Below are 18,036 nucleotides of genomic sequence, written 5' to 3'. Positions count from 1 at the left end.
CAAGATGCAGTAAATGTTTCATCTAGGTCATTTGGAGAAATTAGAACTATGCTATCTGTGAGTAATTTATTTACTTATACAATTTTTTTTTGGATCCTTTAGCTTATTTATTCTTTTGAATGCTATATTGCAAAGCAATATCTAATTAGATATTGAGGAACAATTAAATTAACACTTCAATCTGGAGCTTTGATTTAGTAATTTAGATGTTGAAATGTGTGAACACAAAAAGTATTTTCTGTTATTTTATAATGCCTTTAATTTTGCAAGGTATTGTTCTGTGATATTATCCAAGGTTTGTGTATGGGGGGAGGATAAGTTTTCTTTAAATTATACTTTTTGATTGTTACTGAGTTAAAAGTAAGTAGTCTATAGAAATTAATATATTAGCAATGTAATTTATAGTAATGGAGAAATTTGCTTTCCTTTGTATGGTTTTGTTAATTATGACAGAATTTTACTCTTTGTATACCAAAAGCATCATTAAAAATAGAGAAAATAAGCTACCTTGTGTAATTTACTAATGACCTTCTTCCTCATAGCTTATTTTGTGGTGGTCTGCAGTTTACCTGGAAAGAAATAAGTAAATAATGGCAGTTGACAATAGCAGTTCATCTGTCTTGTTCATCATTTATTTGTTGAAGAAACTGGGTATTTTGATCTGTAGAATTTCCATGTTCTATTTTTTGTTAATTTCCTAGCATAAGATGGTATTTGGTTTAGCACAAATTTCTCTGTTTTAATATATTTCTTTTTAAATCTTGTTTCCCAGAGACTATCATGAGTTTGTTTTACTAGCTGAACAAGTTTTAGAATCCCATAGCTTTCTTATTTTGTACTTAAGAAAACTGAGACAAAAAGAGAATTTTCTTGAAACATAGCAACCTACCTGAAAAATATCAGACCACTCAGTAATCTTTCTGGGTACTGTTGAAAGCCGGGTAAATCAGCATCTTATCAGGAGTGTCACAGAATGAAACTTTTTACTAAGGAATCTGTGTTGTTCGGTTTTCTCCTCTGTGCCTAGATATTGTCTGACACATAAAAGATTTCAGTTAGTATTTATTATTGTATGAGTTGCCAAGTTTTGCGATGTTTGGCTTGTTCTTCCCTCTAAGCCTAGAACCTGAAAACATACAGCTCCTTCTAGTTAAGGGTTTAAAGAATTTTAGAAGAGAAAAGCTAACAATAAAAGCATTTTATCCAATTACCTCCATTTCTGCAATAGTTAATCGATCGTCCTTTTCAAAAGTAAACCGGCAATAATGGTTCTGGTACTTCAATAGGACGCCCTGTGAATCATGTAGAATAAATAATATATTAAATGAGTGGCTCATACTTTATATATCCATCATTGTGGGACCTGATACCTTTATTGTGATTGGGACCATGAAGTACAGGTAGTCTAGGATTTGACTCATTTTCTTGAAGTGTCTTTTCAGCCAAAATGTTGGGGTTTTCTGATTTTTTTTTTTTTTTTCAAAAAAAAATATGTTTCAACCATCAGAACAGTCACAGTACAACTTAAGACTTTTGGGTATCTTTCCTTTAGCAAAATTCTTTCTTGATTCTGTGATGTGTGTTTTTTGTCAGCTAAAATTTACAGGAATAGTGAACCACAAGGATTTCCTGAGGAGAAGCTCCCACATGCTGTGTCTGAAGTTTCTCATATTTCTTTTGGCGGCAGAAACATTCTCCAATACTACAAAATTACAGTTTGAGTCCAGTGCTAATAATTTTTCTTCAAAAAACAACTTAACTAAAACATTTGTGGTTTTATTTTGCTTGAACCAACGAAAAAAATAACAGAAAATCGCCTATTACCACCTATTCTGCCTTGTGCTCACAAAAACTCCCTTTTTAAAGCTGCCATCAACCTGTAATAGTACTCAGTAAATGAAAATTAGAGGGGCCTCCCTGGTGGCACAAGGGTTTAAGCACAGTACTATGAAGCAATCCGCAGCCTCTGCAGCACGAGTTCGATCCCTGGCCGGCCAGGAAGCAACCTACATGGCGAGGCAGACCTCTCCTGTCTCGCCTGCTGCTCCCCTCAACAGTGTACTTCAATCAATCCGCCTGTTCTGTTCCCCGCTGTCTCTGGTGAATCCTCTTACCCCCTGCATCTCTGGGCCATACCCCAGCTCTTGTATGCATAAATAAATAAATCTTTTAAAAAATAAAAAATAAAGGAAAATTAGAAATATCTGTGTATTAGTTCTTAAACCTAATAGCCCTAAACTTCCAAATGTAGTAGTTGTAGTTAGGACTATTATAATAGGAAGCTTTACCTTGCTGTAAAAAAAAAATATATAAATTATTTTATGTTGACTGATCAGGTTCAATATTAAGACATCTTTTGCCTTTTCCCCTCTCATTCTTTCATGCATGTACAGACTACAAACAGCTCGTCAATCTGGTTTTATATTCCACATTGAAATTAACCTTTTCAGAACTGTAACTTCTCCAATTTTGTTATGGCTATTCTTTGTTAATACAATTATCCACAAAAAAGACTATTTTAAAAAATGTTCCTCCCATTCCAAGAATATATCTGTTTAAGGTATGATTTTCTTCATCTACTTCATCTAAAAACAATGAACTGCCAGTTTGTATGCAGAAGCAGATATAAGAATCTAGCTATCTCATTGCCTAAGATAATAAAGAGATTTGCAAATGTGTAAACCAATCCACTTTTCTCAATATACTTTTTCATTAAAACATGTATTTGCATTAATATTATAATGGGTTTATTATATTTTTAGGTAAACTGATATTTAATTTTTTTTCAGTTTTGATTCCTAGTATGAAAAATATTGTTAACTATCTACATAAGCAAAAGCTCTTTGAGACTCAATTTTTAAGACCATAAGGGGATCTTTTTTCTATTTTTAAAGATTTATTTATGCATACAAGAACTGGGGTACAGGCCAGAGGTGCAGAGGATGAGAGGATTCACCAGAGACAGTGGGGAACAGGCAAATTGACTGAAATGCACTGCTGAGGGGAGCAGCAGGCAAGACAGGAGAGGTCTACTGTGTCATGTGGGTTAGCTCCCTAGCCGTCATGTGGGTTAGCTCCCTAGCCCTCATGTTGCAATTGCTTTGGTAACTTCATAGTGCTACAACTTAACCTGTGCTACAACTTAACCCCTTGTGCCACCAGGGAGGCCCCATAAAGGGATCTTGAGACCAAAAAATTTCATCTCAATATGTTTGGTTTTTTTTTTTTTTTTTAAGATCAAATAGTACACAGTTAGCAATTTCAGAGAAAATATGATAGTAATTTTATCCCCACCTTTTTTTATTAATATAAAATAATTTTACTAAAACCTCCTTTGGAGTCTTAAAAATTATTCATTGTGTTACAAGGTCTATCTTGGTCAATTTCAATTGGCTAATGTTCAGTTTCTTAACAAAGGGATGCTTGTTTTCATTTGTATGTTTTCATTGGTTCCATATTAAGCTTTATCTTGGCTCTAGAGATCAACGCATAGAAGTAGAAGTAATACAAATATACTATCATAAACACAAATGAATAGAGCTTTAGTGTTCTTACAATCTAAGTTTATATATTAGAAAGTGATTTGATTTGCACTAAGTTAAAATAGAAAGGTGCAGATATGACATATAATAATGACTGGGATTATGTTTTATCGGACCAGCAGTATCTTTTTAACTACTCTCCAAAGCTTGTCTACTCTGAAATTTTGTCAGATACTGGGACAAAAAGCCATTGAAACAAAGCACAAGCCATAATTTTCCAGAACTGTAAAACAGTGTGTCTGGGATGACAATGATGAATTCTGTCACTAAACATGAAGGAGAAACTAGAACTTCCAAGGCATCGTTCATAACTGCACAGCATAAGCGGATATGTCACACCTTTGACAAGGAGCTTTGTGGAATTAGCCAAAAAGTTCCTGAGATGTTTTATTTTTGGAGAAAAAGCTAAATAAGCTACTTTATCAAATGACACTGTTGGCATTATCACTAGTAAACAAGGTAAATGATTAATGCTGCAATTTTTGAAATATGAAATAACAAGTATTCCAGATTATGATGATACAAACTGTTTATGGAAACTCTTAGTTTATCTATAGAATATATATGGGGAAAAAAGTATTGTTTCTCTGCTGTTTAAGAAAGTCTGTGCTTGCAGATAATCCATTTTGTTACTTTGTGAGCTGTGACATAAACCGGTAAATGAGAGGACCTTGGGTTAGTGCTAAGATATTGCCAAGTGTGCACACATTACAATTGAATGAAGTTTTGAATAAAATGAAGTTTTCATCCCATGCAGTTTTGTAAGCCAGTGTTACCTTAATAAAATAATTCAAAAAAGTTTCCCACATCCCAAGCCTCTTTCCAGAAAACAGCAATCAAGAATGTGCCTATGATCTTGAATGACTGATTAGTTAGAACTAAAGTTAGCAAACTAAGGTGGTTGGGCTAGACTTGTCCCTTCTTCCTCTGCCTATATTTATATGGCAAAGAATGATTTGCATTTTTTAAGATTTATTTTATTTGTTTATGTATACACAAGCTGGAGTGTAGGCCAGAGGTGCGGGGTGGGGTGTATGTGAGAGGGTTGACTGGAGACAGACTGGGGAGCAGAACAGGCGGTTTGACTGAAATACACTGCTAAGGGGAGCAGTGGGCAAGACAGGAGAGGTCTGCTGCACCATGTGGGTTAGCTCCCTGGCCAGGGATCGAACTGCTGCTGATAGTTTCATAGTGCTGAGACTTAACCTCTTGCACCAACAGGGAGGTCCTGGTTTTTGCATTTTTTAATGGTTGGGAATAAATGCTACTTAGTGACACATGAAAATCATATGAAGTTCAAATTTCAGGGTCCATAAAGTTTTGTTATAACATAGCCATACTCAGGTTTATGTAATTATATATACACTGCTGCCTTCACACTACTATACAGTTGATCAATTGGGACCACAATTGTAGGGCCTGCAAAGTCTAAAATACTTACCATCTGGTTTTTACAGAAAAAGTTTGATGACCCTTGAATTGTAGTAACTTACTTTGATCCATCTTATTTATTGTTTTTCCCCATGGGAGTTCATTTGAAGAAAGGATCTTAACTGCCTTGAAAACAAAAAAATTTTTTTAAGTATGTAAACTTTTCAAAAGGTCAGCTGAGTGAACTAGCATTTTTGTTCTTTTGCCACTCTCTGGGAAGAGCAGGGTGGGGTTCACAGTTTAGTTTGAAAATTCAGATTTAAGTAATTCAAGACAGTGGAAGGAGTATGTCTTTTAAAATAGTACTTTATAGGTGATACAAAGATTAACCTATTTATGCCACCAGAGAGTTTAAATCTGGTAAAGGGATGTGAAGCATTTTCTTCTTCATAGTATAATTTTTTCTTAAAAGATAGATTACACATAGTTTAAAATGGAGGCATTTGACTCATCTTCCTGTTCTTTCAAATTGATACCCAGCAAATTGCTATCAGTCCAGCAAATTCCACTCTTCCTCATTTTTCCAAACTCAAGGTTCTCTTTCCAAAATATGTTGTTCTGATTTAACTGTTTCTCCTATGTTTTTGTAGCATATACTGAATCCTGTAATTATTAATTGCTTAGTGTCTCTGTACTGAACTATAAGTAAGCTTCTATAATAGCTCCCTCTCTAGCTATTGGAGGGACTGTTTGTTGTAGGTAGTATGTTTTATTTCAGATAATTGGCTTTGAAGTCAGACTTACCCTGATTTCTCTAACCAAATCTGGTTTCTCATCTATGAAATGGGGATAACAAGGTGATGATGATAATTATAATAGCAACAATTATAATACCTTTTAGAGTTTGTTGTGATCCCTTAAGTGAGGGAATACAAATAAAATCTTAGTTAAGTTTTAGACGTACACTACTGTGCTCGCTTTGTTGCTATATTTTTTTGTCAATGTGTATTATAAGGTAAGGACCCTTTTTAATAAATATTTTGTTGAATCGAATCAAGGTTTATTTTTATCACCAACTTTGTGCTTCAGAGAAGAAGCTAAAATTAAAGCTTCTCTCTATCCAGAAAGACTTGTCCCATAGATTTCTATCCAAAGGTGATGATGATGTTTCTGTTTGATGGGGTTAGGGTGATTTTTTTCTTTGTTTAGTTTTTTTGATCTATTTTAAAATCCATACTCTTTCTACATAGCTTATATAAAGTTGAATTATAAATCAAGTGTTTCTATGTGCCAGGGACTATTGTAAGTGCTTTATATTTATTTAGTTCTCATGATAACCCTTTGCACTAAGAGTTACTACTGTTTCTATTTTCAGATGAAATAACGAAGTACAGACACATTAGAAATGTTCATAGGTTACTCAGCTAGTAAGAGGCAGAGTTGGGATTTGACCAAAAGTCTGGCTCCAGAGTTTGTGTGTTATTTTATTATTTTTTTAAAAGATTTATTTATTTATTTATTTATTTATTTATTTATTTATTTATGCATACAAGAACTGGGGTATAAGCCAGAGGTGCTGGAGGTTAGAGGATTCACCAGAGAGAGTGAGGTGAGAGGATTCACAGGCAGACTGACTGAAATACACTGCTGAGGGGAGCAGTGGGCTAGGCAGGAGAGGTCTGCTGCGCCATGTGGGTTGCTCCCTGGCTGGTGGGATCCAACTAGTGCTGTAGTGGCTGGCAGAAGCTTAATAGCTTGTCTTTAACCCCTGCGCCACCAGCAAAGCCCAGAGTTTGTGTTCTTTACCACTTGTAATGCTTTTGCTAGCCACAATATCTCTCATTTGCCATATGCTTATATATGAGATGTGGCTTATCTTGAGTAACTTTCTCGAAGTTTTAAGTTTGTTGACATTGCCAGACATGTGGTAGAAAATAAATATTTGTGTTTGAATGAATGAATTAATATAATGGTATAACATTATAATTACTGTTGTACACTCATTGTGTAATAATTCTTGACTTCAAGTAATAACTTTTCTATGGAAATCTAGCTGCTGTCTAGAGCCAGGATTGGCTATTCTTAAGCAACCTATTATAAAACTGCAAAAATTTGAGCAAAGAAATTATTTAACAAGTCTATTTATATTCCTAAATTCATTTTTACTTGCTGGTAAAAAATCTCTTTACTGCTCAAAAAAGTCTTTGTGTTTTATTTAGAGTTTTGTCCTTTTTTGGATCCTTCTGTTAATTTTTTTTAAAAAAGGTTTAGTTATGTATAAAAGAGCTGGGGTGTAGATCAGAGGTTGGGGGGAGCAGTGAGAGGATTCACCAGACATGGAGTGGGGAGTAGAACAGGCAGATTGACTGAAATACACTGCTATGGGAAGGAGCGGGTGATGCAGGAGAGGTCTGCTGAGCCATGTGGGTTAGCTCTTTGTGCTGCAGTGGCTGTGGATACCTTGATAGTGCTGAGACTTGAACCCCTTGCGCCACCAGAGAGGTCCTAAATTTTTTTTTAATGTTAAAAAAATTGTGACAGAGAATTCAGTTCTTTATAGAAAAAGCCTTAAAAACTTGGGCTATACTGGCCATCCTAGTGAAGTTGTATTGAATTTGGCCTCTAAAACTTTTAAAATAGTAATGATCTTGAAGTTTGCTTTATTTTATATGTCACTTTCAGAATTCTCCACTTTACCAGTACTTACAGGATCTTGGACACACAGATTTTGAAATATGTTCTTCTCTGTCACAAAAACAAGAAAACAGCACAGCAACAGATGGAGAACAAAAGCTTCCTACAAGTGCCCTGCCCAAAGTAAGAAAGCATGCCCATTCTTTATAATTTATTCTTTCATTCTTTACTGATTATTTATTTATTTATTTTGTATTTTAAATAGCTTTTTTTAAATATTTTATTTTATATAATTCTTACATCATTTTTCATCTTTGCACAATGTATGCATTTTCATTATGGTTCTTTACTGATTATTTAAACTGCCATTTCCAAGCTTTTGCAAAATTGAAAACAAAACCAAAAAACTTGTAAGCAACTTCATGCCCTCCCCCAAACTGGTTAGACTTTCTTTTTTATTTAGTAATACAAAACTGTCTATTGAGATAAAGGTGAATCCTTGCTGTTGTGGTCTATTACATGGATAATTTTTGGAAGGTGAGGAGATAAATGTAGTGGAAAGTTAAAATATGTTATTTATTTAAATAGTGACGCTATCTATAGGAACCCAGAAAAAATATACTTATGCTTTAATGAGAACCCAACTGCTTAGGACTCCTGAACAGGATTTTTTTTTTAATATTTTTTAAAAAGAGAGCACAAGTTATATTATAGCAAATTGATATTTTATAAATGGTTTTAGGGATATATGATGTGTGGATATTTCTGTCTCAATTTCTGGTGCCCTTATTGCAGCAATTTTATATACTTTCATATAGTTAATATCTCATAGTTGATGCACAGCCTTGTGAGGCTGAAATAGTAGAAACTCTCCATTATGTATTTTCAAATGCATTTACTAGATTCATATGTATTCTATTAGCCATACTCGCTAAAATAAGAAAATATTCCAGTACATTTTAGTTTTAATAAAAGGAATTTTAATAGGAAAAAAATAACCAAATTACCTATTCCTTGAGCATTCTAGTTTAATCAAATCTAGTTTATTACAAAACTCAATTACTATTGGGAAGAAGTATTTAAATATTCAATTGGTCATTTACTCCATGATGACAGAAAGAGAAGGTTCTTTTATTTTCTTCTTTTTAGAAAAACCCCTAAAATGTTAGGTGACTAAGAAGAGCCAATTTAAAATGCACCTAAAATGTAGAATTAGGAAAGTTTACACTCATATATCAGAACAACTTTTACTAGTTCTCTGTACTTAAATCCTTTCTTCTTCTTGCACCTTTCAACCATGAATGTTCTCGGGAAGAGTTTTTAAAGGAGAGTCTAAAGGTAAATCTTATAGGCTAATTATACATTAAAACTTGGATTTGAGATTATTTTTTAACTAGAAAACAGTAGTTATTTGTCTTGTTTTCCATGATACTTTTTCAGTCCCCAGGATATAATACTTAGTGAATGTAAACCCTACTTATTGGCATGTTCAGAATGAATTGTTAAGGTAATTTGAATTTTTGGTTGATTCAATAATAGGAGTTTTATTTCAGTGTGAGACAATTTTTCTAAAAATGGATTAAAATACCTTTTTACCTTAGTATTGTGAAATGATTTGTTCTTTATGTTTGAAAATGGACTATTCAGCAATCAAAAAAGATAAACTCATGCAATTCGCAACATGGACAGAACTTGAAAGGTTCATGCTCAGTGAAATAAGCCAGAAGGAAAAAGAAAAATATCACATGGTTTCACTTATGGGAGAAATATAGAGGCACCAAATAAGGAATCTGGAAAAAAAAATAATAAAAATAAAACAACAAAGGTAGAAGGCAACCATAAATAAGAGACATTCTACTAGGGAAGGGGAGGAAAAAGGATCAAAACGGGCGAGAAAAGCACAAGGGATGATGGTGGCGGTTCACAGGTGAAATTGTGGTGGGAATTTTACAGGGAATACACAGTGATATAAAAGATAAAAATTAAAAAAAATTAAAAAAAAATTTGGAGTACCCTGTAGTATTCATTTTGAAGTAACTATCAGGTTGACTTAGATAATAAATAGTGTATCAAAGATCAGTGGACTACATTTGGGTAATATCTGTCTGACTGCTCTTTAAAAGTCAGGTCTTATTCCAAACTAAATGAATTAGAGCCTTTAGTTTGGGGGAAAGAACAAGTTTCAAACTGAAATCTCCAGGTGGTTGTGATATGCAGGTTAATTTGGGAACTAATAAGGAGGTTGTGACAGGACAAAACAAATTAATCTGAATGATTTTTTTTTCCCTTCCCTTTTCTGATAAAAATTCTTATTTGTAGTTTTTTTGCTATGTGGTATGGTTTATTAATCCTATATAATGTCATTCATCTTCAGCAAGGTATCCTGTTAAAAGTGGCTGAAACCATCAAAAGTTGGATTTTTTCTCGATGCAATAAGAAGGATGACTTACTTCACAAGTTGGTAAGTATTCATTTCTTTTTGTGAATTCAGGCTCTAGTTTATTAGTGAGAGAACCAAAGAATCAGAATTTGTTTGCTACTGATTTGGGCAGAGGTTGATTTTGACTAGAAATTCTATAATAACTGTGGGCCTTTGAATTTGGACTCATTAATATTATTCATAGCTCTTCTAAGAGGATTTTTGCTACATAAACTAGAATATCTGGTAGTTAGTGGAACCTGATTTGTTAATTACTAATTTTCTGTTGCTATTTTCCTCCATAGCTCGCAGTAGGGAAGGAAATACATTTATTGGTGGAATCTTCTTTTTGTTAGGAATTTGACTATCACTAGGCCTTGGCCTACAGTGTATGATTACTAAGTTTGGGCAAAATCAAATGTAATTTCTCTCTAATTTATTAATCTGCCTTTTTCTAATAACTTCAAATGTAAAATTTAGTTTTCTGGGACTGATAGATCACAGAATTATCTAGAAACTTGAAATAGTCCACATTGAAAATCGTTGTATAAAAGTAGGCATTAAGAAATTCCTGTGAGGGAAATGCAAATCAAAACTACCATGAGATACCATCTCACACCAGTGAGAATGGCACATATTAAAAAAACTAGCAACAACAAATGTTGGCGAGGGTGCGGAGAAAAAGGAACTCTTCTGCACTGTTGGTGGGAGTGCAAACTGGTCCAACCACTATGGAGAGCTGTGTGGAGATTTCTTGACCTACTAAACATAGAGCTTCCATAGGATCCAGCAAACCCAAAGGACACAGAAACATCAATTCCAAAGAGCACCTGCACCCCTATGTTTATAGCAGCACTGTTTACAATAGCTAAGCTTTGGAAACAACCCAAATGCCCAAAAATAGATGACTGGATCAAGAAGATGTGGTACATATACACCATGGAATATTACTCAGCATTCAAAAAAGATAAACACATGCAATTTGCAGCAACATGGATGGCGCTGGAAGGGATCATGCTCAGCGAAATAAGCCAAAAAGAAAAAGAAAAATACCGGATGGTCTCACTCATAGCAGGAATCTAGAAAACTTAAATAAGGGACCAGGAAAATGAATATAAGAAAGTGAAAATCAAAATCAACAAAAAACTATGAACCAGAGACACTTTTTGGGGGGTGGGGGGCGGGAGGGGAAGGATTGGGGTCAGAATGGGGCGTCTGCAATTGTATGGGGGAATATAAAAATAAAATTTAATATTAAAAAAAAGAAATTCCTGTGATGCTTCCTTTTTCTTTCCTACTCCCTGCTGTAATTTATCTGTTGCTTAACCTCTAACTCCCAAAAGGAAGTACTTCAGCTTTTTACATCCAGGTAAATAATAGGAAAATCCAGGTAGTAGAGTTTAAAAAATTGAAATTATGAGGTACTCTTGATTCTCAGAAGGAATAGTCAAGTTATAAGTAAGTAGCTGTCAGGATCCTCTGCTGGCCTATGACTTTAAGATGATAAGTATCTTTCTTGTAAGTTATCATTTATAAAAAGATCGTTTACAAAGTGCTTTCAAATTTGGCGTGGTAATCCAAACACCATAAGGCTTACCACATTTTACTAATTGGTAAGCTTAAAGTTCAGACAGTTCAGTTTAGTTTAAGAATACCTATTAAGTGAATTGTTCAAAAATGTTTAGTTAGAAAATGATAGAACCAGAATTTGGATGCAGGTTCAAAGCCTGCAGTTCAAAGCCCAGGTTCTTTCTGTTATAGCTCATCTTCTCCTAGCTTGTGTATTATGCTTTGACTGACTGAAATAACACTTTTTAGTAATCCAAATGGGCAAGTTCTCTGTTTAGGGTTTCATCTTTGTAGGTATATTGAAGAAGGTCAATGAAGTATCTTGTCATCTTCATAGAATAAAATCTCTAACCAGGTGGCGCCATCTTCATTCTCAATGATACTAGAACTGTGGTAAGGTGTATGGCCCATATATATTATTATATGGTTTAATCATAGTCTGCATAATCCTGATCTTTTCATTCTTGATTATCTGTCACTGGCCATGTTTCACATTATGTTTCATTATATATGTGGCAGCTTATATGTACATCCCATTTGTGCTTGTTTGTAGGAAGAAATAGTACTCATGAAGAAACAAGGAATTGCTCTTTGGCTTCTGGAATGAGATTGCTTGACTTCTTTCCCTTGATTGTGACATACTTAAATTTTTGGTTAGCTGTACAAATTTAGAATCTGTTCCTTTTTGCTTTTTTAAAAATACTGACAATTGGTCATGATAACTAATCATTTTACCATGTCTGTTTTTATTAAGGTAGTACTTTTTCTTAATGATTTTGAAAAATTTCTTTAGTAACTATTATGGTAATGCTATTAGCACTTTTTAGCTTAAGTGCTTTCTCACATATACCTCATTTGATCTTCATCAGTTTTATGAAATAGCCCTGTATATTGAAAAATATATGATTTTATTGAAGTATATTGACACATGAAAATGTTCTCCTTTCTCCCTGGGGAGAAAAACAAATATTTTTATTCTTTACCTGTGTTTCTCATAGCCTTTTTATTATATCTAGGCAGAAATCTTCCCAAGACACAGTTTATCTATTTAGGCCCTAAAAAGATTTCTGTTATCTATTGAATAAAGTCCAGTTCATCACTGTGGCATATTCAGCATTAAAATTTGACTTCTGTGTTTGGAGTTATCGCTCTCCTACTGGTGTTGCACTGCTCTTTATCCTTGGTTGTGAATGTTGTATTTGGCTTTCAAGTCTTTTTCCATGTCAGTTATTTCATATGAAGTGGTAGTTTTTTAAAGATTTATTTATTTATGCATACAAGAACCTGGAGTACAGGCCAGAGGTGTGGGGGGTGAGAGGATTCACCAGAGATAGAGTGGGGAACAGAACAGGCACATTGGCTGAAACACATGCTGAGAGGAGCAGCGGGTAAGCCAGGAGAGGTCTGCTGCACCATGTGGGTTGCTCCCTGGCTGGGGACTGAACTCATGCTGCAGTGGCTGCAGATGGCTTTGTAGGTTGCAGCTTAACCCCTTGCGCCACCAGGGAGGCCAGTTTGTTTGTTGTTGTTGTTTAAGGTTAATTTTATTTATTCATGCATACAAGAACTGGAGTATAGGCCAGAGGTGCAGGGGGTGAGAAGATTCACCAGAGACAGAGTGGGGAGCAGAACAGGAGGATCTACTGAAATACTTTCCTTTGAGGAGAGCAGCAGGCGAGACAGGAGAGGTCTGCCGCACCATATGGGATAGCTGTCTGGCCATGGATCGAACTCATATGCAGTGGCTGGTGATAGCTTGATAGTGCTGAGACTGTAACCCCTGTGCCACCAGGGAGGCCCTGTAAAATTTTTTTTAAAGATTTATTTATTTACTTATGAGTAGAAGAACTGGGGTATAAGCCAGAGATGCGGAATGAGAGGATTCACCAGAGACAGTAGGAGCAGAATAGGTAGCTTGACTGAAATACACTGCTAAGGGGAACAGCAGGCGAGACAGGAAAGGTTTGCTGCGCCTTATCTGGATTAGCTCCCTGGCTGGGGATCGAACTCAGGTATACACTAACATGTAACCCCTAGGCCATCAGGGAGCCCCTGTAAAGTTGTGTGTGTGTGTGTGTGTGTGTGTGTGTGTGTGTTCTCAGGCGGAACTGAATTTAGGTTCTTCCTATTCTTTACCATTTTCTCACTATCATTAGAATCTTTTCAATAAGCAGTCCTAGTTCTTCCTTGAGGCTTTCCTGGTTATTGGATCTCTTTTTTTTCCTACAACAACCTAGTAATAACCATATTTGCTATGTTCTATAAGTTTTTATATTATGTATGTGTGCAGAATTATCTACTTTAGGATTTGAAATCAGAATTCTGAAAAGTTGCTTAATCTCTTTGGGCTTCAGTTTTCTATGGCATGAAGAAGATGATAACATTCATCACTATGTTAACTAAGAATTAACCTATTTGCTTTAACATTATTACCTCATCTTTCACCTCTCTACAATGTGCACTCTGCACAAAACTAATATTGATGACTTGAAATTCCCCAAACTAGAGGGGCTTTTATTCTTTCCCTTCCAACTCTTCCATGTAGTCAATTCTTGTTCATGCCATTAAGACTCAGCTCAAGCATCACCTTTTTTACTTTCTCTGATTTATTTGTAAGTTTTGGTCCCTCTGTGCCATATGCATAATACTGTGTGTATATTTCTTATTATTTCTTTATACATTATATTGTAACTGTAGTTTCAATCCTTTCCATTAAACTATGAGCTCTTTAAGAATAGACAGTTGTTTGTGTTGTTTATTTTTGTGTGTTCTTTCTGTCAAACATGGTACCTAATATGTATAAGATATACCCTTGATAGATGGATAAAAGGAGAAGAAGAAGGAATAAATGTACTGGTATAAATGAAAGCATTTTGTAAACTCTAAAGTGAAGTGTACATATCTGTGGTTTTTCAGTGCATTCCTTAATGATGTATTTTTAATCTGAATGTCCATTTTTAGAAGATTAATTCTGCTGATTTAATTCTTAGATATTTGCTATATTGTTACAGAACTTAAGGGAAAACATCTTATGTTACAGAATTATAGTTTCCATATTGTATTTCAGTAAATTAATTAGGCTTAATTAGGCAGGTTTATTAATCTATACTAAATATAGCTCCTAAAAAATGTGTATTTCATATTTGATGACTCAATAATATCTACCTCAATCTTAAATGTTTCACATTTATAGTGAAAATAAAATCCCACACATTATACTTAAGATAGATTGGATTGTTTTCCCTTCTTGGAGTCTGTACTGAAAGAAAACTTGTCTAAATTTTATTAGCATATTAGGAGCTTAGCATGTAATACAAAATTGTGTGTGTATTAATACCTATCTTCCGCTCTTTATGGCAAGGATCTTGGATTCCGACTCGAGACACTAAATACCATCCTACAACAGGAAGTCCTGTTACAGGAGGATGTGGAGCTGGTTGAGTTACTTGACCCTAGTATCCTGTCTTCAGGGCAACCTCAACAACAGGAAAATGGACATCTTCCAACACTTCGCTCCCTGGCAACCCCTAATGTTTGGTATGGTCAGAAAATTTCTGTCCTTTGCTTATATATTTTGTATTAGCAGAGGAAATCTGTTGTCATGCTCTCCATTGTAAAGGCATTATAAATATTCCATATACACTGTAATTACATTGTAATTCTTATCCACTTTATTTTTAAAGATATGTTTTTTTTTAATGCACACAAGAACTGGGGTACAGGCCAGAGGTGTGGGGGTTGAGAGGATTCACCAGAGACAGAGTGGGGAACAGAACAGTCAGACTGACTGAAATAAACTGCTGAGGGGAGCAGCGGGTGAGTCAGGAGAAGTCTGCTGCGCCATGTGGGTAGCTCCCTGGCCGGGGATTGACTCGTACTGCAGTGGCTGTGGATACCTTCATAGGTTGCGTCTTAACCCCTTGTGCCACCAGGAAGGCCCTTTTTGTTTTGTTTTAAGTGCCTTCTAAAGTAAATACTATATAAATTGAAGCTGGAGGTAAAAATCCAATTTGACTTTTCTATACTCTAAACTCAGTATAATTAGTTCTGTTTTTAACAAGTCAATAAACAAATAACTTGGCCCCCCCACCCCAGAGTCTTTCTTACCCTTATACTCGCATATATGTGTGCATACAGTCCTAGCCAGTTCTTTATGTTTCTTTCCAATTAATAGATTTATCATAATCACATTGTAAAGACACCGTGGATAGATTGGGACATGGTGGTAAACTCATCTCTTCTCTATTGGCTGAGAAGAGATCATTACAGAACCTAGTCTGATGATTCAAATTATCCTGAAAATTCTTGACCACTTGAAGTTTTTGGGTCTTATGTAGAAATCCCACGTTCTTAATCTGTTGTTTTGTTTTGCTTTTTAAGTAGGAAGGTATTAGGGATGTATTTACAAAACTGTTACATATACAGAACTTTTCCTATGAACTGAATCATTGCTTGAATTTTTCAAGTTTATAGGTGATTGCATTCATTAGCTTAAATGTTCTGATTTTATGTCTTACCTGTCACACCAACAAATGCTTCATATAACAGATAGCAAAGTATGATGTTTTCCAAATCTGTAGGCATTCAGATACCATCATGATGAAGTAAAGCATCTTTAAAAACATAAGAATATTTTTCTCATAAGCTGCTAGAAGGAACCATAGGTTCTAAAAATTACAACTTTACTTGCATGTTTCTTTTAGACAGAAATCTCATAACGCAACCATGAGCCCTATAAATACTTTTGCTGTTAATACATGAAACTAAATGATGAGATTTTGCTTTTTATTATCAGTATTATCTAAAAGTAAAAGACTCCCCCCAAGGAAATTAGGGTAGGCAAATATTTATGAGAAAGTATTATAGCATGTGATTTCTTTTATAGTTTGACTATAGCTATCTTAAAGTATTGTTGATGTTATATTTCAGATATAACATTCTCTGCTACATTCATCTCTTTCTTATATACACATTTTCATCAAAACTTTCAAGCTTGAAAAATGTCTTTCCTGGCCTCCCTGGTGGCGCAAGGGGTTAAGCACTGCATTATGAAGCAAAACGAAGCCTCTGCAGCATGAGTTCGATCCCCGGCCCGCCAGGGAGAAACCCACACGGCGAAGCAGATCTCACCTGTGTTGCCCAATGCTCCCCTCAGCAGTGTATTTCAATTAGTCTGCCTGTTCTGTTCCCCACTCTCTCTGGTGAATACACACACACACACACACACACCACACACACACACCACACACACACACACACACATCTCTGGCCTGTGCCCCGGCTCTTGTATGCATAAATAAATAAATCTTTTAAAAGAAAAGAGAAGTGTCTTTCCATCTCTTGCATTTGTAATTGGCCTAAAGTAAAAACTTTAGTGCATATTTTTAGTTTAATTACAGCACTATAAAAGTATAAATTTTATCCAAACAATGGTCTGTGATATGTATGTATATTACAGATTAGTGATGATTAATTAGATGACTTTATTTAAAATAACTACTCATCAAGTAAATATTTATCTTCAATTGGAAAAATGTTTATATTATCTTCAAATGTTAAAAATTACTATTTTTTAAAAATACTTTTTAATATTTAAAAGATTAGTTAGGTTAAAGAGTCCATATTTTATCAAAAAAAAGTCATCATATTATGTCCATTCCCTAAGCATAGCAGCTCAAAGTTTTAATACCTAAGCACCATTGTTTAGTTGCCAGATATTTAAAATTATTTTACATTACCCATTTAAGTAACGTAGCTTTAAATCATACTTTATAAAGAAGCTAGCATTTTATTTATATCAGTAAACCTAAGTATACAATTGTTTTTACTGAATAAGGTAACTTTATCAGGTCTGATGGATATTATTTTCTTGGTTTCTCTGTTTTAGGGATGTCTCAATACTATTTGCCTTCATCAGTTTGTTCATTATGCTTCCTACTTGGTGGATTTTATCTTCCTGGCTGGTATGGGGAACGATTCTCTTAGTTTATCTGATCATAAAAGCTTTGAGATTATGGAGGACTGCCAAACTACAAGTAACCCTAAAAAAATACAATGCTCAGCTAGAAGATACAGCAGCAAATAGCCGAGCTTTTACTAACCTGGTGAGAAAAGCTTTACGTCTCATTCAAGAAACTGAAGTGATTTCCAGAGGATTTACACTGTGAGTTCATTTTTCATTTTATTTTTTAATAATTCTTTTCTACTGCATAGTTAAATTAGACTATTTATTACCTACCCCTACATTGCATTTAAAGAAAACAGTTTCTCTTTAGCACTTAGTGAATTTTATTAACTGCTAGATGAAGGTGTAAATACATTACATGGTAGATTTGATATGTGCTGTTTCTGCCTATTTTGAGAAACCAAAGTACTTTGAGAATCTTGATTATTTCTGTGTTTACAACGTGATTATGAGAAAATAGAGAGTGCCTAACACTGAAATGGTTTGCAACGGTTACCTAATAAATGTTTGTTCCTTTTATTTCCTGTCAGATGCTC

General features: G+C 34.6%; 1 protein-coding gene across 1 annotated transcript in view; it reads left to right on the top strand.

Annotated features, from left to right (window-relative positions):
• VEZT (vezatin, adherens junctions transmembrane protein) overlaps positions 1 to 18,036 on the top strand; it is a gene marked incomplete at both ends in the record, with an annotated part of 44,198 nt that overhangs the window by 6,141 nt on the left and 20,021 nt on the right. Inside the window, 6 exon segments of the mRNA XM_084255094.1 lie at positions 7,596 to 7,730; positions 9,922 to 10,008; positions 11,891 to 11,903; positions 11,906 to 11,928; positions 14,897 to 15,072; positions 17,423 to 17,698. Of these exon segments, the coding sequence (XP_084111220.1) occupies positions 7,596 to 7,730; positions 9,922 to 10,008; positions 11,891 to 11,903; positions 11,906 to 11,928; positions 14,897 to 15,072; positions 17,423 to 17,698 (710 nt within the window).

Source organism: Talpa europaea (genome assembly GCF_964194135.1).
Source record: "Talpa europaea genome assembly, chromosome: 15".
Lineage (NCBI taxonomy): Eukaryota > Metazoa > Chordata > Mammalia > Eulipotyphla > Talpidae > Talpa > Talpa europaea.
This window is presented reverse-complemented; position numbering and strand designations above follow the sequence as displayed.